The sequence below is a fragment of the Stegodyphus dumicola genome, chromosome X2 (genome assembly GCF_044657685.1).
Source record: "Stegodyphus dumicola isolate Sdum_Otavi_A_Nest chromosome X2, ASM4465768v1".
Classification (NCBI taxonomy): domain Eukaryota; kingdom Metazoa; phylum Arthropoda; class Arachnida; order Araneae; family Eresidae; genus Stegodyphus; species Stegodyphus dumicola.
Window position 1 is genome coordinate 23,984,525 of NC_140781.1, and position 25,567 is coordinate 24,010,091.

Consider the following 25,567-nt stretch of genomic DNA (forward strand, 5'->3'; position numbering starts at 1 on the left):
AAAATGCGTTAACTATTTCACTCACCTCGAACATTGTATGCATTCCGTAAGTCTTGAGAATTCTAAACCGAAATTGCATTATCAACTCCATTACGGACACGTAGAATTCTTATTCACAAGCGCGGGTTTTTCTCGAAGCTCCGGCGTATGACGACCAAATAATGTAGCGAAGCGGTATCTTAACTTTAAATTAATAAACCTAAGAATACATCACTGCGAGTGGACTGTAAAATTTAACCTTCATTCGGCGGTTTGAACTTTCGAAGACAACACAGCACAAAGTAAAACGACAGAGTTACAATTAGCGGTTTTAAGAATGCAAGAACAAAATGCGAACTACGCATACAATCTGCGCATTGCGAAATAATATCTAACAGACAGGCAGAGAGCTCTGGTGGCTGAAACAGGTTACATATCCCAAATTAATTTTAATAATATATATATATCTGTTTTCTAATAATGTATATATTTAAAATAATTTATATATATATAATTTTAGTCAGCTTTTATTTTAAATTCTATATTGTAAAGTATCGTTTACGTAATATGCTTTTTGCGCTGCAGTAACGTGCCGTAGCACTTACAGAAGAATGAAAGGATGAGATATTTTATTTCATGGGAGCAAAGGATCCAAATGAGAGTTTGCTTTTGACGAAAGAATGGATACACAAATGTCAAAGAGAATATTCTATTAATGTGAAGAGCGGAAAAATCTGCAGAAAATATTTTCTATGCAGTGTTTATGAAGATGATATGAAAAATCGCTTGTTTGGATAGCCACAAAAAGAAACTGTTGAAATGGAATGCTGTGCCGAAAGTAAATTATGATGACAATAATAAATCAAAATTGATGATGACAATAATAAATTAAAATTGATGATGACAATAATAAATCGAAATTGATGATGACAATAATAAATCAAATTTTAATGATTTTGAAATAAAACTCACAAATGAAAATGTAGATCATCCTAAATGTTTAAGGATAAACAAGAATGCATTGATAATTTGAAGAACAAAATAATATCCTTAGAAAATTGTATTAAATTGTATTAAAGTATTGAAAATAGAGAAAAGAAAAATTTTAGAATGTTTGTTCAGCGACAAAAAAGGTGGACGACATCTAGACACAAATTGGTATCAGAAATTAAAATCTCAAACAGCGAAATTTGGGGGGGGGGGCAGCACAAATTGGAGAATTTGGAAAAATGTCTAAAGCCTATTTTTATAAAGACGCAGATTAATGCATTACTGAAAAAGATGAAAAAAATCAGGTGGACTAGGGAAAATATTTCACGTTGCATTGTCATAAGAGCTCTGTCATCTTAAAGCTATGATTTTCAGAAAGAAAAAAAATTAAGAAAAAAATTGGAATATCTTTACCTAGTATTATCAAATTAAAGAAATGGTGTTTATTTTATTTTTTAGTGTTTTCAAAATTTTAGTGTAGTCCAAGAATTCAAAGTAATGTTCTTACTCTAAAGAAGGAAAAAGGTGAATATTTGTATTCTGTAGAAAAAATATGCGTTTTCAGTTTCGACGAAATGATCGAAAAGATTGAAAACTCTGCTATGACTCTAAACTGGACTAAGTTGGTTCTTTTCAAAATGTGCAGCTTGTTTTAATCAGAGGTCTCATTTCGTGCTCTGCCTCAAATTAATGAGAAACCGCGTTTTAGATAGAGGATTTGTTTTAGAAGATGTAACTGTTTTAAATTTTGATATTATTAAAGAGGTTTTAAATAGAGATTGAGAAGAAATCAAATTGTGTCACAAACTAAAACCAAATTATTTAATGGTCAAGGGAAATGAGAGACAAAAAGTCCCTCCAGAGAAAACATTATTTTCAAAAAGTACCGCAAAAGGTATACTCTACCCCACAGGAAATCAGAAAGCATCTGACTTCTATGAGTTAATCGATAATATCTTCGGTATTATGAATAGTACCAAAATAGTACCAACAAGAATAACAAGTATTTAACAAACTAATTTTGCTAAGTACTTGTTAAAGTTATTCTTATTGTATCCTTTGTAACTAATTATTGATTAGATTTTGTACTAGATTAGCATTCTAGATAAAATATAATAGTATAAAACATCAAAGTAATTGGCATAAAAAGACCTGCTTCCTTTACTCACACTTTTGAAAAATTAAATAACTGTTTTAGGTACTCTGAATAAAGCTATTTTGTCAAAATTAAGGTAATAATCTTATATACATTTATTTAATTGTAATATAGATATAAGTATAAATTACAAAATTATTAAAAAAATATCTATTATATTGAATTGGAAGAGAATTATAACAATGTAAAATTTACAATTAGTCAAAAAATCAAGCCATATGTGTCATATATGTTTAAACCTATGTCGATGTAAAGTTGTTTTTTGAGTAAATTTAAATAGCTGCTATTATAGTTATCTTAGAAGCAGTATAAAAATTCTCTCAGTTAGCATGCAAATAAAGAAATGATTAGAAATAAACGTTCATTAAATAAAAAAACCTGCAAATAAAAATAAAAAAAACCACGGAACTTTATGTTAAAAGAGTAGCACATTTTATCTATTATTTTAAAATTGAGTAAGCATTATTAAGTTTTTTAATGGTTCAGTCTAAAATGCATAAAGCAGTAACATTGCCTCTTCCAAATTATAGCTATCTTTCACACACAGCTCATTTTAAACGCTGGTTCGAAAACGTTAATTTCCAAGCTGTGAATTATATTGGTGCGCTCAGTGTCATCATGGCTACATCATTACTTCTCACTTTCTGCTTCAGGGGGAAAAGCTCTATGAGCTAGCCCTTCTCTTCTAAGTCCTGATAACAAGTCAAAGAATTCACGAACTCAGTATATATGTACACATTGACCTAGTTTAAAAAAAATCACAGAATTGCACAAATTAGGCATTGCACACTCCCTTGACTTGATCCATGTACACATTGGCCTCTTTTCACTTAACAAAATATCAGAGAATTGCACAAATTTGGCATTGCGCACTCCCTTGACTTTGTCCACGTACACATTGATATATTTTCACTTAAAAAGGCAAAGCAGCACCCAATTCTACGTAAAAGTATATTTACGGAACATTCAACTACTCAGGTTACCAGAAATGAAACGACAACTTGGCGAAATGAAACAACAACTTCGCGTTCTTCGGTCTACTCTAACCTAAAATTTAATACGACAAAGGTCAATATAAAACGTGATAAGAATAAAATACAGTTCAGATGAAATAAATTTTAACAAGAAAAATTTTTCCAAAAATCACTAAGGATGGAGGAGTAGATTTGCAGAACTTAAGTTTCATTCATTCAATAAATGTCCCTTATTACTACAAAATACTTTCCTTAATACAGGCCAAGAATTACAAAGTGGGAGATTCTGTGATTTACCAGGATATGTGATGAAAAACCGGCAGTTTCCTGGTAAAAGTGGGAGAGTTGACAGCTATGCAAAAATAATGCAATAAATTCTGCCATTCATAACAACAATTAGCAAAAAATAAATGGTCCATATCACTGTGTACAATACATATCTCGATAAAACAATGCAGAAGAGAGCACTGAATTGGAACTTGTTTTACAATACTACTTTACTAATTAGGCCATTTAAGGCTCTAAAGCAGAAAGGAACAAAAGGGGGCAAAATCATCAGATTGGAAGAGAAAATGACATCAATTCCAATAAAGTCTGTTCCAATATTTTTAGAATTCTAATATACACAGTCCAGTCACATTAATGTGACCACCACGTACTTTCCATGTCAGAGTTAAATAACCAATCACAGAAGGCAGGAGGCAGCACAGTGCAGTTGAGCGTATATAAAGGGTGTGTGAGGGCTTCGGAAAACATTTCAATCGTTGGCGTAATGCAGAAACGAAGCGATTTATCCGACTTCCAAAAGGGCATGATCATTGGCTTTCGGGCCAAGGGTGGAAGCATTTCCGAAACGGCTGAGTTTGTGAACTGTTCGCGTGCCGCCGTGGTAAAAGTGTACCGTGCATGGCAAAATGGGACTGTCCAAAATCAGCGACGTGGCAAATGTGGTGCACCACGGGCCATAGATGACAGAGGCGAACGACGGTTGCGGAGATGCGTTCGGGCAGATAGACGGGCTACCGTTGAGCAACTGACCACCAAAATGAACCAAGGGGCTACCAAAAGTGTCTCCCAAAGTACTATTCAGCGAACATTGCTGCGTCTGGGCCTCCGAAGCAGACGCCTGGTTCATGCACCTATGCTGACTGCTGTTCATCGACGGCGAAGGCTAGAATTTGCACGCCAGTACAGCAGCTGGACGTCCACTGAGTGGCGACAGGTTGCGTTTTCGGATGAATCGCGTTTTATGCTCCATCGGACAGATGGACGTTGGCGTATAAGGCGTGAAACCTCTGAAAGGAACCACCCTGCAACCATTGCCGGAACGGTCCAAGCTGGAGGCGGGAGCATTATGGTCTGGGGAATGTTTTCCTCGCATTCTCTAGGTTCACTGATCATTGTGGAAGGCACAATGGATCAATACAAGTACGCATCTGTCCTTGCGGACCATGTTCACCCCTACATGCGCATTGTTTTTCCTCAGGATGATGGCATCTTCCAGCAGGACAATGCGATGCCATACAGCTGCCAGTGTACGTGCGTGGTTCGAAGAGCACCAGGATGGGTTTACCGTCCTCCCCTGGCCAGCAAACTCACCTGACTTAAACCCAATCGAGCATCTGTGGGACCATCTCGATCAAGTTGTTCGTGCCATGGATCCTCAACCGAGTAATCTAGCGCAGCTGGCCACGGCATTAGAGTCGGCATGGCTCAACATCCCAGAGAACACCTTCAGGGACCTATGTGACTCTCTTCCTAGACGTCTCGCAGCAGTCTGCTCTGCGAAAGGTGGACATTACAGCTTTTGACAGATGGTCACATTAATGTGACTGGACTGTGTATTACTCTTCTTGTCTTATTACTATTTACTAGACAGATGGAGCTACATTCATATTTGCTTTGTTCTATTGCTCATTGCTTTTGATATAAATACAGTCACAGCTTCCCCTTTCCTGAAGAAGAGGAACCTTGTATGATTGCCATTAATATCCATAGCTTAATTCAGAATTTATGAAAACTAAATTTGCTGTTTTACAAAATTTTGAAAGCAAAAAACATATTTATAAAAGACATGACTTACATTAGAAGTACGGAATGATTTAGTAATCTTAACCAAACAGGATTTAAATCAGGAACTTGTGTAATCATCAAAATCAATAATATGCACTGTATACGTAGATTGGCATACCCATAAGTGTGGGTTTGGCTTATGTTAGTCATAGATGTCTGATGTGGTGCAAACATTATCTGTGATAGTAGATAATGAAAGCTTGTGTCATATTCAAATAAATTTATCAGGCTTAATCTCTTTTAGGAAGTTATATTACTGGTATCCCTATCTAAGGTGAATTTCATACATTTTACTCTTTTGGTCATTTTCTGAACATAAATATGTTTCAAAGAATATAGTCTTGTGTATAAATGCATGCGTTCTACATTTAAAAGCCAGAAAGAGTACTCAGAATTGTAATAATAATTGTAAATCCACTATTGTAAATCCACTCAGATGTATATGATGAAATATTGTAAATCCACTCAGATGTGCATGGATTTTTACAAACTACTCTAATTAGTAGCAATAAATTAATAATAATGACTAATTAAAAATACAAAAGTGATGATCTATGTTCTCTTGCCTATCTAAAACAAATTTCAATCACACATTCTGATTGGTTATTGTTTCATCATTGTCCTATAGCAATAATGTACATTTTAAAAGAATAATTATTTGAAATTTTCTAGAATATCAAAAGCATTAAAGTTACCTTTATTCTTGGATTTTTCATTCGTTGAAAATAATGTTCCAGCTAGGATAGAAAAATAAATTTCAGTGAGTTTAAATTTTATTACAACATAAAATTTACACTATTTCATGCAACATGATGCATTTTAACATGAAATATCCAAGGAAAGAAATACAAATTTAATTTGAAGTAATAATACATGCAACCTGAAATACTTAAAACAATTAGAAATATTAGAAAATACAAATTAGCCACTTGACCCAAACTACTTAATCCTGAACTTTTATTAAATGATCCACATATGAACACAGAAGCATGAAGGCAAGTGGTACATCATACCACACCTTATTCAGAATTTCAAAGCCTCCCAGCAAAAACGTGATTATAAATAAAAATTGGCACTTTTTAGCATAAAAATGTAAAAAATTAGTTCAATTTTCTTCTGGGAGAGGGAACCACACACCACATTAAATTACATAAGAGTACACACATTCAACTTAACAACAATTTTATCTCTATGAAGTAACAACAAATTTATCTCTATGAATCAACACAATGTCCTCATATATATTCCAAATTAATTATGTCTAGATTTAAAATTAATCAAGCATATATTATTTAGTAAATTCTTTTCGAAATATTAACATTCCTGCTTAAATTATGATGAGCAATCATTTTAGAATAACCTGCTAAAATATAAAAGTAAAGCATCAAATGAATTTTAAATTATGATGAGCAATCATTGTAGAATAATCAGCTGAAACATTAAAGTAAAACATCAAATGAATTTAAAAATGGAAAGAAATCATTAATAAATAGCTCTGACATGGCTTTCCTTCCAAACAATTTCAAGCGGAAAGCAAGATCCTCCCAATGAATTATACATAAATAACAAGTTAACTCTGCGAGACAAAAATAAAAGTAATCAAATCGTCACCTTTTTCATTTTTAGCTTTTTACTTAACACTTATTAAATTAGCCAGGGAAGATTTCGTGAAAAATATACTGCAAAATATAGACATTAAAACTCCTGATTTCAAAACATTCAATTTAGATTTCTCTTCCCGGTTTCTGGCTTCTACAGACTTTATTCATGTAAAGAGTAAAAACTATATTTATTAAGCCATTTCTGAAATTAGATTCTAACCTTCATTAAAACAACAGTTTCTAATCATGTAAAAATCAAACCATTAAGACTGAAATTTTGCCATATTACAGCCTAGTATCAATAAGTAAATATATAAACAACAATTTATTTTAAAACGTTTTGAATGGTAGTATTTCCCATGAAATTATAACTTCTTTTACGGTCAGACCAAATTTTTCCGAAATCAAACATATATTAAATAAAAAAGAGATACAAATGGCAAATTAATCTTTTTAGTAATATTGGTATTAAACACAAAGAACTTGAGCCAGCCTGTTGAAGCATACGTGTACACAGAACAGCTTGCTATGAAGCTCACGTGTACTACACGTTATGCTAACATGAAAAATATTAAGAACTATCTGTTACTTGCAAAAATTCCTTAGCATGTGGACACAGCAATTATAAAACTTAAAACCATTCGCAATGAATATGAATGCAACATCATTTGATGAATTCATCAAAGTAAAAAAAAAAAAAAAAAAAAAAAAGAGTCTTGAAGATAATTTTAAAGAGAAGAGAAAAACAGTAGAGAGTGAAAGACTGCATAGAAGTGCAATTATAATTTTTTGCATAATTACACTCTTACATTATTACTCTATTTTAAAATGAAATATATAAAGAAATGGTATAAAAATCACAGCTCATTTTCATTTTGATGATTTATTAAGAGCAGAAAGTAGCAGTTATGAGCCTGATTTGTACAAAAGAGTGGAAAATAATCCTAGTATAAATCACATTAATTTTTTAAATGGACTCCTTGATCCAAAGAAGGAGGGGACAGCCAGTTCTATATTTCACACTGCAGATCAAGGAAATTCAACTTGTGTTTTTCTTGTCTCAAAACCAATTTTTGGGATATATATTAGGTTTTTATATTTTAATTTGGGATATATATTAGGTTTACATATAACACTGTCTAACTTACAAATTTTTGACACAAACTAGACTACTTCTGAAATAAGATGAGAATTTTTTTCAACACTTCAACTGTATGCCTCAAATTATGCCAAAATACCAATTTTTGTAAAAATTGTTCAGCTATTTCCAAGTTATTTAAGTTTAAAATTTGAGGATATTTTTAACAGAACTGGAAAAAATTCACTTCCCAAACTTGAATTTTAGTAGCCTTAACCTTTGTTAAACCCAGATTATTAATTCTGTATTTTATGTGAATATTACATAATAATGAATATATTAACTTTAATAATATTCAGAAAATACTAAAATTCATTTAAACCACAGAAAGTAGAAGTCCAATAAATTACAAACACTTATCCATAAATGCCTATAATTTGTGTATGTTATTGGATGTAAACAAACAAAAAAATTCTCTATGGCAGTAGAGTTTTATGAGTATATGCAAATAAATTTTTTAACAAAAATACAATACATTAGTAACTTATTTACTAAGTAAATAAAGTTAAATAACTAGGCTATTTAGCATCCTCATATCTGCACTTTACCTTTTTCATTATTATTATTACTACTAAGTAAATAAAGTTAAATAACTAGGCTATTTAGCATCTTCATATCTGCACTTTACCTTTTTCATTATTATTATTACAATGGATCACATCATGAATCTGCAAATTTACAGTTTTAGCTAAATATCTAATTTTGGATATATATTCTGCTAGTTTGTAAAATTAAATTTGAACTCATACATGGTAAAAATATATAAAGAATTATTCGTCTCCTCTTTTTCAGATTCTCAATCCTAACTTTAAGTGCATTGTTGCTAAACCTTGGTGTATTTGATTTGTTTACAATCCACTCAACGTGAACATAAATAGATGCATGCAAAAATAAAAAACATTCGGAAGAAAAAAAAAAAAAGAAAGGAGGCTGATGGAAATGGAATTTTAAAAAACAACTAAATGCAGAATTTTAATTCTTGCACTTATTATTTCTAATAGCATATTCATGCTAAATGATAGAAATAGTGTACAAATGCATTTTGTTTAGTTTTGCTTCAATTTAAGTGTATAAAAGCAGTTTCCCCAAATACATTGTATTAGTTTACTGCAGACAGTTTGTCCTAAGAGGTTTCTTATCTTTTGCTTGCTCCTGACATTTCGTTGTTGATTCTTTTGTGGTACAGTGTGCTTTTAAGCTTTAAACAGCAATAAAATTGCAGTTTAAAAATTTAAGGATTATATTTATTTTTAACCAATTTATTCCTTATAAAAATAATGGAAATAAACAAAATCTAAGTTGTGATCATAACAAAGCCAGAAAAGCTTGTTGGTCTGACCTTCAGAATAATTTTATAAAGAACAGGGTCAAAGGCTAATGCAATCTTTGTTAGAAAGTACAAAGGATGTCATTCGAAATCTCACCTATTTTCTGCGTTTATGGACGGGAAGGAGAGGAAATTGCTGTGAAACTGGAAAAGTATTTCGGGCGGTTCAGTAGTTTGAGGATACAGTTTAGCCAAGGGTCTAGATTTCAAAGAGTTAAATAAACAAAATATTTATACAGTCAAAAGTCTTTAATCCGGACTCATCGGGACTTCGGCGATTCCGAATTATCGATTTTTCCAGATTATAGATTATCAATTTAAATCTGGTAGGATGGCATGCAGAAATTATAAAATTAAAAATATTAAACCGTAATTTATGATATAAAGAACAATTATGATCTAAAAGGTATCAAAATTTACAAAAAAAAAAAGCTTAATATTTATTTGTTTACTTTATTAAACATTTTTTTCAACACGCGCATGCATAAAGCATACATTACCCATAGTCAAAATTAGAAAATTGCAACCAGAAAACTATTTGATGTGTATTCATGATATTTATAATGAATTTGATTTAAATCATATCAGAGTACATCGAGATGAAATACTACATTTAGTAAGGAATTATAAGCTGAATAAAATAAAAACATCTGCCCTGAAGATAAGGATAGTGCTGACAGATCAACTTCCAGTTCAGTGCACGCCGCGACATTCCCATCCCCCGCAGAGCAGAGTGAAATTGATAAACAGATTTCGGAATGGTTAGAGAAACAAAGGATATGCCTTTATCCATTTTTTGCAGCAATTCCACTTTTTGTTTGATGGACATCGAAACATGCTTTCGCTTTGTAGATCCTTTGGCAGTATCTAGCATCGGAAATTCTATTTCACATAATCAAAAGTTCAAGCTTACTTTTATAAAATTGCTCTAACAGTCTGCAAAAAGTAATAAGCTGGATCCAATTAGATGATTAAAGAACAATGCAATTTGCAACATTAACTGAAATAGACAATTAGATAACTTTAGCTTAGCTTACACCATCCGTTATACATTAAACGCATATGCGTACAGACATATGCACACGCGTGAAGGTATTACACGCATGCGTGAATGCATTATGCGTTGAGACGCATGCGCAGAAAGTTTGTAGCTTTGTGGTCCGGTTTATAGATCATTCCGGATTATGGGCGTCCGGATTAAAAACTTTTGACTGTACCTTCTTATGCTACTAAATTTGTGAAATTTTATTCCGGCTGTCTAGTAGCATAAAATATTGAATGCAGCAGCTTTGTTTTAGTGCTCTTTTAAAAATATTTTTAACGTGTATATTGCAAGATCTGTGCAGTCATGTTTCTAGTGTTTATTTGTAATGATCTAGTCTAGTACAATAATTGTAGATGTACTGATGACTGTAATGATGACGTAATGTTTATAATGATCAGATCTAGCAGAATAAAATACTGAATGCAGCAGCTTTGTATTAGTGATCTTATTACAATATTTTCATTGTGTATATTGCAAATGCTGTGCAGTCATGTTTCTAGTCTTTATTTGTAATGATCAAAATTTTGCAATTAGATAAAAATCATAAAATCTCTACTAGGTGTTGATAACTGCATCCGAATGTCATTGACAACAATGTTCTCTAACTACCCGCACAAATGATCAAAATCATCTGCAGTTCAGAATTTGCTTTAAAAGACACTGCATAAAAATCAAATTAAAAGAAAAATACTCATAGTTTTTTAGCATTTGATACAGTTTCTTTTCATAATTCTTTTCTGTGATGCCAAAATTATTGAATATTTAGCCTTAAACAGATACAGTACAGTAAACACCTGACGACCTGGTCAACAACTTTCTTCACAATATCAAAAAATGCTTATCTTGGACAGTAGAAAGTGAAATAATTTCAAAGTTACAGGATCTAGGTATAAAAAAAGCCACGATACCAGACTTTGAAAACAGATAAAAAATTGTGATGCAACATGAAACAGCGATTTAATTTTTATATGCTATATTTGTAATTTATTTCTCTTTATTCTCTAACTAAATAAAGAATGATCTGTTCATTTAAATATTTACTGCAAGAGTTGACAACACCACTAATAAATTTCACATTTGGCTGTATTTCGTATTTGGATGAGACATTTCATGTTCCAGGTCAATGAAATACATTTGCTTTATGTCTGAAAGAAGTTTCTTACTTTTCTCAAAACTTAATATTACTTTAAATGCAGGTTTTTTGATACTGAAGTTGATAACTAATAAGATGATCGATTTTATAATTTTAGGGCAGAAAATTTTTCAAATTCCTTTGGTTGTCTAATATGAATTTCATATACATATACTCAACTGTCTGGAAGCTTCATGTATCTGCAATTCAGCATTTCCTGACCTTTCCAGATAGTTGAGGTCTTGCTATATTGTAATATTTTTATTTTACATGCCTATAGGGATATTGTACACTTGTGTGCAAAATTATGAGAGTTTGCAAATTATGTCTAATTTTATAAAAAGTATTGGAAAAAGTTACTAATTATGCTGCTAAAGCATTATGGAAATATTCAGAGCCAAATATGTAAGCGTACAGGCATGTGTCCACAGAGCTGTAACTGTGAAGGGCATATACGCACACAAGGAGCTTTCCGCAATTTGTGTGCTCATATTCATTCATGAAATTCAAGGTGTTTCTTGCAAGAATGGGAAGTTTTATAAAGTATTAGGTAAAATGAGTAACCACGGACAAGTAGATGATGGAATGAGATAAAGAACTATTGGTAGATCACAGGCAAGTTAATCACAAATGCAAGTGGCTATAGAGCTCGTAACACAAACTGTCATGTATAATTCGCGGAAACAGTTTCAGGACACTAGATCCATATAAGGAATACCTGAAGAAGGTCGATCAGATCCACAAACAGGAATGAGAATTGTTATTTGGCACTTTCAGTGTGGCGGCACAGGACTGTTACAGCTCAGTTTGCCAAAGGCTTCATGAAATAGGGCTGTATGGCAGAAGGTTCGCTGTTTGCATCCCACTCATGCACATGACAGCATATTTAGCATGCAGCAGACAATATGTGTCTTGCATTAGACTTCAGTAGAGCACAGTGTTTTTTACAGATGAGTCAAGATTCAATCCAGACACTGATTCTACTAGTACTTATACATGGAGAGCGTCTGGAACATGAAACCATCCTTGCCTCATAAGGGAAAGTAATCATTAGAGTGGTGATGGTATAACGGTTTCGGCAGACATTATGTTGGACAGCCACACAACCCCAGCATATGTATTACAAAGGCTTCTTGGCTGTTGTGAGGTATAGAGAGGTGATCTTAAGAACCCTATGAGAATTTTCATCGCATGGATTCAGCACCAGATCACTTCATCCTAATCATTTAGAGCATGTCTGGAATGCTCTTAGAAAGGCACTTTTATCTCGACAGTCCCCTCCAAGAACCATCCTGGAGTTGAATACTGCCTTTCTGAAGGAACTCCTTAGCTGCCTCCTGATCAATATGCCACCAAACTCCAACACCTGTCGTCTGGATGTGAGAGGGAATCATATACAAACTTTCTGTACGATATCACCATGTGGATTTTGGGCATTCCTGCACTATGAGTTTGACTTATAATCATGCATACATACAATGACTTCTGAATGGTAGATATCTTTCTTTGTCATAAATGTATATTCATACCAAATTTCATTATAATATGTCCATTAGTTCTTCAAAAATTCAACAAAATGTACAAATTTTCTTAATTTTGCACAATAGAGTACATGTCTTGCTACATTTATATTGAAGATATTAAGCATGTTTTATAAAACTAGTATTCTATTCTGTGTGTATGCAATTGCATATGTCTTTAAAAAAAAACTACAATTTTATTTATAGATTTATAGGACCCAATCAAACTATCTGCATATGAATTTTCACCACAGCAGTAAAAAGAAAATTGTTTAACAAAATATTAACCATTTTTTTTTTTTTTTTTTTATTTTGCATTGGAAAATTGCCATTTAAATAGTAGCTAAGAATGGTAAGATTTGAAAAGAAGTGTAATAGGTAAATCATATCAATGAAGTTTGTAAATTTAAATGGCTGTTTATTAAAACAAGTACTTCTGGGAAGCTATTCTTTTCTGCAGCAAATCATTACCAATTTCATACTCATCTGATAGCTGTTTCCTTCTCCTGTCTTCTTTTTCTACATCTACTTTTATATTTCTAATATGTAATATTTCGTTGATAGTTACACGGTCCAAAATTCAAATGTCCAATATCCAGACCAGCAGCATTTTTGTTTTTAGAAATTTTTAGTAAAAAGGGAGAAGGAATTAGATTATGAGAGAAGCATATTTTTTTAGCATATACTTAATGCTTCCCACATGTGCAGCAGACATTCATTCGTAACAAAGCTTGTGGAGGGCTGATTCTTACTCTAACTTTGGCCCTAAATAAAACACGTCTATGTGGAAGACACACAATCATTTATTATCATAAGTGCGTATGATCAAATATGTGGCTCTGTAGAAGCTTTTTGCTTGGTATCAAACCAAAACATTGTATCAAATTCCCTGGATTTTGTTTTTTTAATTTTTTTCTTTCATCACTACACGACTCATGGCAGCTTCAGAAATGACGCATGTAGCAATATCTAAAACAAATTGAATGCCAAACAGTATGGCAACCTTTCATGTTGATATTACGATGATTACATACCTCAACAAACTGTGCTGTGAAGTGTTGATGAAGACAATTTAAGAGAAATTTCTTCAAATAGGCAAAAAAATTATTTTGAAATGATAGGCTAGATTAGTGTTGCAATTAGTGTTGCCTGATTTAAGATAGCTGACTTGCAGTTCACATACGGTTTAAGTATATACTGGAATTTCTTTATTCGGTACTCAGATAAGTATATGTGGGATATTGACGCAAGTACGATAAATAACTAATATAATTCAGGCTTAAGTCCCTCAGCATGTGATAGAAGCAAGACAAAATTTAGTGGATCATCATGTGTTTAGTCACCACTTTCACTATACATCACCAGTATAGTGTATAAAAGGACACTCGCTAAGCTTTAGGATAATAGTCTCCCAAAATGAACATTTTCAGATATTGCAAACATAAAGCAAAATTCTCCAATTAATGGAATTCATGAAGGAATTTGGAAAAGTGGTAATAGAAGATTACATAAAAGTTTTTCAACACAATTACAATGCCTGAATAAGCAGTCAACTAATGGATGATTAAATATATAGTATGAACAACTTACACAAACAGAAATTTTAAATAAAGCAAGCAAATAAGTAGTAAGGCTTTTTTCTTTTTTGTAAATTTTGATTCTTTAAAAATCATAAATGCTTCATCATTTCATATTTTTAATTTTACAATTTGTACATGCCATGTACTTAGGTTTAAACCGATGATCTGAAATCTGAGACTGCTAAAGTCCTAATGAATCTAGATCTTGTACTTTGTACTGTATTTAAAAGTGAAAATTTATACTATTTAAGGTGAAAGCAAGGCAACATCTTAAAAATAAAATTGCTCAGGTGAAGCACCTGTAGATGACAATACGTTAATAGAAATAAGCAAAATTTCTACTTTAAAATTTAAAGTCTTAAAAATTTTAATACAATTATACTTTTGGACAAATAGTTAAAGTGACACGTTTTAAAATTTAAATTCTTATAATATTACACTGGTAAACATAAATTTATTACATTTTATAAATTAATAAAACTAATTAATTTTATAAATAAAAAAGTGAAACAAAAAATGCGCAAGTGAAAAAAACTTCCCAGTTTTGACATAATTATCAAAGATTTTTAATACTTTAACTTTCTCCTTTCTCTAACATATTTTAATTAAAAAAAAATTATCTTATTTGAAAATAGGTCTAAAATATTTACTAATGATAGTAAATATTTTATAAAATAAATATAATAAATAAAATTTTACAAAATAAATAATATAATAAAAAGATAGTGTGCATACTTTCATAGGGTATGGTTGCATGGAAATTTATACAAAATACATACATATATTACATAAAGCTATTTTTAAATAAATCAGAGAAACTGCACGAGTTTTGTTTGGATCAAATCTAAATTTCAAATTATAACTAACAGCAAAAATGTTTGATTAAAAAAGCAATATAATAAAATATATGGCAAATTCAATTAACATTACAAGCCAAAGTCTTGTATTTAAAAAAGCACGTTAACAATTTTCACAAAACTTAATAATATTTTGGCATAATTAAGGATGTATAGCTGAACTGTGTGAAAAAAACCTGCCATGTGACTTCAAAAAAAGTTCAATTTTATGTCAAAATCTACATGTTAGATCTATACTATATACTAACCTAATAGATTTCCTAAGTTGCTCTTTTGAGATGTGAAAAATGGAACTTGAATTTCATCAATCGGCTACTTACAATGCAAGATATAGATAGTATCATACAACTAAATAAGCATTTCACTTTTTGAATTATACTTTACTGCTGTCACACTTTTAATGTTGCATGTAAAGAAGTTGCCTAAAAGAATATTTAACCTCAAAACAAACTTACAAAAACTAAAGCTTTTGGAAGAGTTCTGTAACAGAATCAACATTTGAAACAGTAAAATACTACACTGCAAAAATGAGAATACATACGATTTTTTCCACCTGTGAACAAATATAAACTTGTGTATTCTATACCATTTTAGCTACATAAAACTTGTATACTGATCAATGTTTTTCTTCTGTTAAGACACTTTTTAACAACAAATACCATTTGATATTAGAGGATCTTTAATTTTCAGTTTTATTATATGCATTGAGATTAATATAGGAAGTATTCAAAATAAAAACTGGTAGAAACACAGAACTCTGAAACTACTGTTATCAACCTCAATTTTATATCCAAGTACAAAATTATTTAATGAATTTAATCAATAAAAAATTAAGACATGCAGTATAAAGAAATTTGATAAATATGCTAACTGAAAAAGGAAATAATAACCAAGAATTATCATGCTTGTTAACTAAAACCTTATTAGCAATGAAGCAATGTGACAAGAAGGAAATATAGATTTCCATGGCTAACTGGCAAACTTATACACACAAGAAAAATGAATTAAATAAAATCCCCAGTTGAAAAGACACAGAGTATTACAGGTTATAATCATGCTAAGCAGCTGCAGACACTACCAACATAAGTTAAACTTGATTAGCCAGAAAAATTAAGAAAATTAACCAGAAAACAGTGTAATGTTTACTCCCCTTCTCTCCCCAAAACCATCAATTTGATTATTGATCAATTTATATATTTTGTAACATTATTAATTAATTACTGTAATTATTATATAACTGTAACATATAAGAAAATGCATTTTTAAAAAAGGAATTTTTTCGGTCACCGCCATGAATAGCAGAGAAAAGAAATGCAGATTTTGAAACATTATATTATATTAAGAATTTTCCTGCCTTTTTACAGAAATATTAAAGAACAAGAATGAAACAGTGTGCACAAAAAGAAATGTAATGCAAGTTATTGTTTTGATTAATAATTTACAGTTTTCTAAAAGAAAATGACGAAAAAATTTAAAATAAAAAAAGGAAGGAGCGTTTTAGCCTAACAAGCTAAAATTACTTAATGAACAATATTCAAATATATCACAACAAAATTATCTACATTACACTTTTTGACACTTCTTTTATTTATCCATGAATTAAGTATTTCATCATAAATAAATATTATCAGCAGTTTGAAGACGAGCATGTTTGAATTACTGAGCCAATTTATATCTTACAAAATCACTAAAAATGAAAAAAAAAAAGCTCCACTTCACATGATTACATTTACTGTTCCTTGAAGCAGAGAAAGCCCTTCTACAAAGTGCTGCTCTATAGCAAAGTACTCATAGAAAGCATTTGTAAACACTAATATTTCTTTTTATAGTGGAATATTCAAAACCAGTATAAAAATGCAAGTCTCAGTTTCAAATAAAAATTCTATTTCACATAAAGCACATTACTTTCTTAATGGTTAGTATAATTAACCTATAGAAAAATAAAAGATTTTGAAACATTATATTATATTAAGAATTTCCCCCCCCCCTTTTACAGAAATATTAAAGATCAAGAATGAAACAGTGTGCACAAAAAGAAATGTAAAGCAAGTTATTGTTTTGATTAATAATTTACAGTTTTCTAAAAGAAAATGACGAAAAAATTTAAAATGGAAAAAGGGAGGAGCGTTTTAACCCAACAAGCTAAAATTACTTAATGAACAATATTCAAATATATCACACCAAAATTATCCTATGTTATATTACACTTTTTGACACTTCTTTTATTTATCCATGAATTAAGTATATCATCATAAATAAATATTATCAGCAGTTTGAAGACGAGCATGTTTGAATTACTGCGCCAATTTATATCTTACAAAATCACTAAAAATGGAAAGAAAAAAAAAAAAGCTCCACTTTACATGATTACATTTACTGTTCCTTGAAGCAGAGAAAGCCCTCCTACAAAGTGCTGCTCTATAGCAAAGCACTCGTAGAAAGCATTTGTAAACACTAATATTTCTTTTTATAGTGGGAGATTCAAAACCAGTATAAAAATGCAAGTCTCAGTTTCAAATAAAAATTCTATTTCGCATAAAGCACATTACTTTCTTAATGGTTAGTATAATTAACCTATAGAAAAATAAAAGCAAATTTCCTTACATCAATAATTGAATTAAAAGATGCTAAAGCTACAGTATTGCTCAAGCAAATAACATTCCTATATTTAATTCAATACACAATATGATGGATCTATTTTGCTTTCCTATCCAATGGTCCAAGAAAGGAATTTTATCATCTGTCCACATAAAATAAAAGATACTCAGAGCTTGGCTAAACTCACAAAACAGCTTCGAAATGATACTTGAAAATAATAAATGTAGAAAATAAAAAGTAAAATCCACAGTCGCATAAAATATAGCAGAAATAAGAATAATCGAAGATTTTTATTACATTGCTTTTTGCAAAGATCACTTAATATGAAAGTCAGCATGAATTGTGTAAGTTGCAACAAAAATGTTTCTCTGCTAAAATAATGTTCTTGCCAAATAGCCACTGTGTTCATAATGAGTAACTAATTCTTAATCTCAGGCTCAAATCTAGAAACGACTGACCAAAGCTTTTAATGTTCAAAATCAGTGTCTTTAGCTATCATAAAATATCTCAATAAGAAACTTCTGTAGAACTAATATTAAGAACACATAAGTTATGAATAATTAGTTCAAGTGCGCAGACAATAAATACAGGTAATGTCATGTCCCATCAGAACCCATCTTCTCTATAACTATATTACAGTTAAGCAGAATTGATTCTCATGAGATCCTAGAGAAGAGAAAAAATGCATTTAAATGTACTCAGGTTACAACTTTTCATTGGGCCTAAAATCACAGATAAATATCATTATGCACCATTACTTAAAAAAAAAAAAAAAAAAAAAAAAAAAAAAAAAAAAAAAAAAACTAATATGCAAGCAAATAGAATGAAATATTCTGAAAAAAAAAATTGTTAAAACAATAAATACAGCCCGATGAACTTACCTAAAATGTTGTGATTATACACTGCCAGAAAATTCATTCTCATGCACACGTATGGATACAGGACACAGTTTCATTTTACTGTGTAAAGGAAATCCACATTCATAAAATTCCCTTTATAACTACAAGCCTACACAATACAGTGGATCCTAATTCAACATCTGGCAGTATATTTATATTCTATCCATATTACTGATCATGTCTAATGGCTGCTTAAAATACAAAAACATTTAATTGTAGTTTTTTATTCACTTCAGGAGAAATTTTTGTAATACAGTACAAAGTCCGAGATCCGGACGTTCAATCTAAAATCCGGACCTTAAAGCTACCAACAAAAAATTTTTTTACGAATTTCTTTTATGCTTTACGCATGCATATAAGGAATTTTTTTTATGCTTTATGCATGCCCTATAATAAAACATGTGAAGAATCCCAATTCTTAATTTCACTTCAGCACTAAATAGAATACTTTGTTATTGAAGAAACACTCATTTTAGCATAAATTTGTGTGATCAATAATTTTGCTCCATAGCTGCATATCTGCTTGGCATACATTTCAAACCGAAACATTGTAGACTTTATAACTACTAATATTTTGGTAGTTATAAAATCATTATAAATACTAAAATACAATCTTTATAAGTACTCAACTTTTAAATTGAAAAATTTCACCAGTGGTTTGTGATATCCTAAAACCTTCAAATTCGCAGGTGTCATCATCATACTCACAATGAAATATGGTAGCTAGCCATAAATTATGCCAAGCATTTTTTAAAGTATCTGAAGGCACATCCTCCTACAATTTTGTGGTGCTCCACGCAACAGATTTTATGCTAAAATAGTTCGAGAACTCTTGGATAATCTTGCCATTATTCAAGAAATTTAACATGGATTTTAAAAATACTACTTTATATTTGCTCTTGAGCATGCTCACTATTCCGATATCCATAGGCTGAATGATGGACATACAGTTTGAAGGAAAGAATAATACAGATACATTATCTTTCACTAAAACATTAAATGATGCCTTCAAATTCATGGCTGTCATCTTCATCATCCTCAATGAAATATGGTAGCTGGCCATAAATTATGCCAAGCATTTTTTTATGTATCTGGAGACACATATATTTAAAGCTTTATCTACGGCCGGCGCTAGACCTGGTGCAGACACTGTGGGTCATAAATTCTGCTACAAATCGTCTTCCTAAGTTCTTAATTTTTGCTGTACCTAAACTTTAGATCCCAGTGTTTTACCTAAATTATAAAAAAACTTCTCATCCCTTAATTTTGCCACTTGGTGCTTCCCCAAATTCCAGAACTTTTGTCTTCCCTAAATTCTGCTGTCCGGTGCCGACATATTCAGCCGCCGCTTCTGTGTTTATGGTGAATAACATATCAGTTATTTATTAGTTATTCATATGCTAAAAATAGATTTTGTTAATGAAACACATAGACCAAACGATTACATTTAGTGCTATTTTAATTAACAATAACCGATATGTTATTCACCATAAACCCAGAAGTGGTGGCAGAATATGTCGGCACCAGACAGCAGAATTTAGGGAAGACAAAATTTTTGGAATTTGGGGAAGCACCGAGTGGCAAATTTAAGTGATGAGAGGTTTTTTATGATTTAGGGAAAGCACTGGAGAGCACTGGGATGCAAAATTTAGGTGCAGTGAAAATTTAGAACTTAGGTAGGCACTTTGTAACAGAATTTAGGAATCGTAGAAACTGCATGAGGCGGTATTTAGCGCCATCCTTAGATAAAGCATTAAGTATAAGTATATGAGGGAGTTTATTTATTCAGGACTCAGATTAGTTTTAAGCATGTGCAATAAAGAAATGTAGGTATAGTAAATAACTAAACTAATACAATTCAGGCTTAATTCAGTATGCAATAGGAGCAAGACAAAATTTAGCAAAACAACCTGGCTTTCATCGCCAATCTAGTGATAGTGATACACAGCCAATAATGTATAACGGACACTATTATGCTAGGCTAAAATTATCTTTACTGATTTTAAGGCATTTCAGTTAATGCACCGGACTGTGCTGCTCCCTAATCTTCTAGTTTGATCCAGCTCATTATTTTTTGCAGACTGTTATTATTATGGCAATTTTATAAAAATTAAGCTTGAACTTTCGATTATGTTGAAAAGAGTTTCCAATTCTGCAGCTGCCAAAGGATATACAAAACAAAACCATGTTTCGATGTCCATTAAACAAAAAGTGGAATTCCTGCAAAAAATGGATAAAAGCATAACCCTCACAAAATTATGCGAGGAGTGTGATATTATGCGAGGAAAGTCAACTGTATGTGAGATAAGAAAAAAGAACTTTACGAATTTTTGGTGGAAGCAACTTAAACAGCTTATATTGAAAGAATGTTTAATAAAGTAAACAAATAAATATTAAGCTTTTGTAAATTTGGATACCCTTTAGATAAGAATTGTTATTTATTTCATAAATTATGATTTCATATTTTTAATTGTGTAATTTCTGCATGCCTTCTTACCAGATTTAAATTGATGATCTAACATCCAGAAAAATCCCAAATCCGGAATCGCCAAAGTCCTGACAAGTCCAGATTTCAGATTCTGTACTGTATAAAAAAGTTTAGATATCACTGCATGAGTTATTACTGAAGCTCTCATGTATTGACAAACATGCAGTGATGAAAGCAAAATATATAATAAATAATGACTCACCAGGTCGGCATCAGGGATATAAAATAGGTGAATGTTTCGGTTTGAGATGTATGCCAAGTAGATACTCAGCTATAGAGCCAAATTATTAATCTCACAAATTTATGCTTACATGATTGTTTTTTCATAATGAGGTATTTTATTTAGTGCTTAAGTGAAATTAAGAATCAGAATTCTTACGTGAAAATCTCCACGTTTTATTATGGAAGGAAAAATCAAATTCGCATGTATAAAGCACACACACACACACACACACAAAAAAAAAAAAAAAAAAAAAAGTGGCTTTGAAATCTGGATTTTAGAACATTCCAGATAACGGATGTCTGGATTTCGGACTTTGTACTGCATAATATCTCCATTTCTTCTTTTACACTTTTATTCTAATTTATTGTGACATTATACACATTCCTCTAAACCTATTGTTAAATCAAATGCACGACATGACAATCAGAAATCAACACACTTACAAGGGAAAAAAAAAAAGAAAGAAAGAAATGTTTTTACTGCTAAGTAAACCAAAAACTTTACAAGGCTATAATTTCTACCACAGCATTTCCAATTATCATGAAACCCTTCACTACAAATGACTAACATCTGTTACTGCAACCATCACAAAAAATTAAAAGTTGCGACAGGTTGCTTCTTTGCCTTTGTTGTCTTCAAGCTACTGGCTACAGGGGCAAATTTCATTGTGGAACAGATGAAGTCATTTGCAGCTAGGTTTTGATGCTGAAGAGGTTGCGTGATTTCTTTCTAACCAAAGGCGGCTAGAAACTGCCATATAGCAGCCTTCATGCAAAGGCAGATCTGTGAAGAACCGTACCTGGTAAGCATGGCACAATATGCTGAACTGCATGACGCACTTTCTTAAGGCTTTGGTAATGCACAGCCCTCTTGATCCTGGATCCTTTACATACATCTACAAGCAAAACTCCTTTCATGTCCGAAAAAACAGCACACAATTTCTAACTTTGGAAAATGTTTCCTTCATATGTTTTCTCTGCTGATGCTACATATCCTCCCATTAACTGTCATTTGGAATTGGGGGTTGCATGTAATAACCGAGTTTTACTCACACCAACAATACTGTTTAAAAATGTCTATTTTCTTCAAGGTAGTATGCTAAAAGTCAATGCACTTTGCAACCACTTCAGTTTGTGCTGCTCTATATGCAAATTTAGCTACCAGCATGCATACAGTTTTCTATCATTCAATTCCTGTGAAACAATTTTATTAAGAAGCAGTTACAGTCCACGTTATGTATAAAAAATAATTTGTAATTGTTTCAGGTTTTGGTAACACAAATTTAACATTCATTTTGTGTTAACTTGCTTGCTCACCATTGCTAAGCTGCACAGTTCAATAAAGCAGTTTTTGTTTAATTATGAATTTCTTGTTTCATTATTCTGCCTATATATTTCTTAACACATTTGATATACTTAAAACTTGCATGAATGCACTTGTATCTCATTGAGAGATACGTGTAATGAATTTAAAGATGCATACTTTGATTTCACAGAACTCTGCTGCCTGAAGTTTCACTACCACATCCCACACTTCATATGCAACAACCTTCTATAACATTGATTCAAATTAAGCAAGGACAAACACTAGATTCCTATGCTTGCCATGACTTTGCTGTGAGTGCCACTTACTACATACGTTCACATATTCTTATTAACACCCATAATTTACATTTTTTCTGCTGCCTATTATAAAGTGTCGTTACAAGTAAATTCAACTTTAAAACAGATAAGGCTCATTGCACATGAAGTATTCTGTGCAATACTTCTTTAGTATCTAGATCTTTGTCTAAATTATACACATTTTTGCATTCTATTACGACAGTATTTACATTATAGTTAAGAATGCAATGAAATACATTTTTATGTTAGGTTCCATAGAAGTTATACTTCACTACACATATCACATATTTTTCCTCTCGTCTTCTAGTTTCTTCCCTTATAAATGTCACTTATTACAACATTTCCCCAATTAATTTATAACTGAAGTACAGCTTAAACAATGGTATTTTATTAAAAAGACATTACAATACCTTTGTACGATCAATTGTGTGTAAGAAATAGGACACAGGTTTCCCTGTCCATGACACAGATCCTTTTAGAGGTGTTATTTCTCGCACATTCATGATGGTACCAATATCTAAAAAAGAAAACTGTTAATCAGTAATCATGAAATAAATTTATAGTATTATAACTGATGCCCTGTTTTATATGATGCATGTCAAGGAAGTAAGTTCCATTTTTAGAGAAAAGAATACAAATGGTTTTTCAAGCCAATTTTATTTTCACTTCTTAAGATATTTTTCTACACATGAATAGTTCCCACTGATGTTGAGATGTTTACCATAGCAAGTGACTAACTTACATATTCCTTCCTCAAAGAAAGTTCTTGGCAGTGATGACAGCCATACCTTCACAGTGTTTTGTGTCATTCTCTCTTTTAAAACACAGATCCCCAAGATACTTCATGAACAGGAAAAAATGGTAGTCAGATTGCGGCCGTTCTGGGCTGCAGTGGGCGAAAAAATAGAGCTGCTGATAAACAAATACCTTAGTTTGCCTTTAAATCATAACAGCTGAATGGGACCAAGCATTGTCATGAAGCAAGACAGAACCTTGACTAAGCATTCCTGTCTTTTTGTTAAGAAGTACATACTGAAGTTTCTTCTAAGTCTCACACTATTGAGCAGCTCTGGCGGTTTCATCTCTAGAAAGAAATTCAACAAACAGTGTCGATTTCATATTCTAAAGCAAGGTGCACATGATTTACTGAGTTGATGTTTCGAATTTTTTCCTTTTCAGAGATCCTGCATGTCTTCATTCCATCTGCTACTGTTTTTGATTTTGGGATTATAATGAACCCAATGGCTGTCCTTAGTCACTAATTGGCTCAAAAATGTCTCTTATCACTGCGTTGGATAATAAATATCAAAGCACTGCCAAGTTGCTTGCTTTTTGGGGCATCTGTAAGCATTTTCGGTATCGAACTTACAGTTACTAAACAGTGGGAAACAACTCCACTTAACAATAAAATACAGTTCTTGAAATTTCTGGAAATTCATCAAGAAGCAATGATAGTGTAAGGCATCTATTTCCTCAAAGTTTTTCATCAACTCACGTCACCAAATCAGCATTAACAACAGAAGGCCACTCGCTCCAGGCTTAAAGATGCACATTTGTTAATTCTCCATTGAATGTTCAAACCTACGTTCTCACTATCATTTACTGTATGCTCACCATAAATCATACTAATTTGACAATTAAGTTCAGCATGCTTCATGTCCCTTGTATTTACAGACCGAATCTCACAGTTGGCAGGTTCATTAATTGTCTTAAACATTTTTAATGATCAACCAAAACTATAAACACAACACAGATCGATCATAACAACATCAGTGGAAAGGAAGAATCATCAAGGAAGAATAATGCGCATGTACAGAGTCCTTGCAGTGGCAGAACAAAAGAGAACTTACCTCCCGGACATGCCTCATTGTTAACCTTACATCAGATTACTAAAGCAACAGTTTAATGCTAAGAACTTGCACAAATCTGCTTGATTAAGAATGCAGTCAAATGAAGTATACAAAAACTTTTAACTCCTCAACGTATGTCAGCTTGGATGTGTCATTTATTATCCAATATCAAAACAGATTTTAACATGTCCCAGAAATTCTTCGGCTATACAGTGACATGGGATGCATTATTTATTATTAAAGTCAGAAGAGATTTCCATGCATTCCAGACAACATAAAACTGTGGTCATTTCAAAAGGAGTTTACAGTATAAAAATGTATATTTCAATGCTTGGGTTTTATTATTATTATTATTTTCCAATGTTTCACTCCTACAGTTTCTGAGGACATAAAACTGAATTTCATTTGTATGTCAAGAGGTTAATTACAGTACCAAATCAGCTGTGGGATAAGAATCAAAATAACATCATCTTCCTGCCAAGATGTTTCTTATGTTACTACAAACTTTGCAACTA

At 31.7% G+C, this 25,567-nt stretch overlaps 1 protein-coding gene across 2 annotated transcripts in view; it reads right to left on the reverse strand.

Moving 5' to 3' along the window:
- gpp (DOT1 like histone lysine methyltransferase grappa) overlaps positions 1–25,567 on the reverse strand; it is a 280,396-nt gene that overhangs the window by 62,853 nt on the left and 191,976 nt on the right. For both annotated transcript variants that reach the window (XM_085809864.1, XM_085809863.1), the window contains exons 11-12: positions 23,613–23,719; positions 5,868–5,909 (exon numbers count right to left, since the gene is read on the reverse strand). In XM_085809864.1, coding sequence (XP_085665990.1) covers positions 5,868–5,909; positions 23,613–23,719 — 149 coding nt within the window. The remainder of the gene's footprint in view (positions 1–5,867; positions 5,910–23,612; positions 23,720–25,567) is intronic.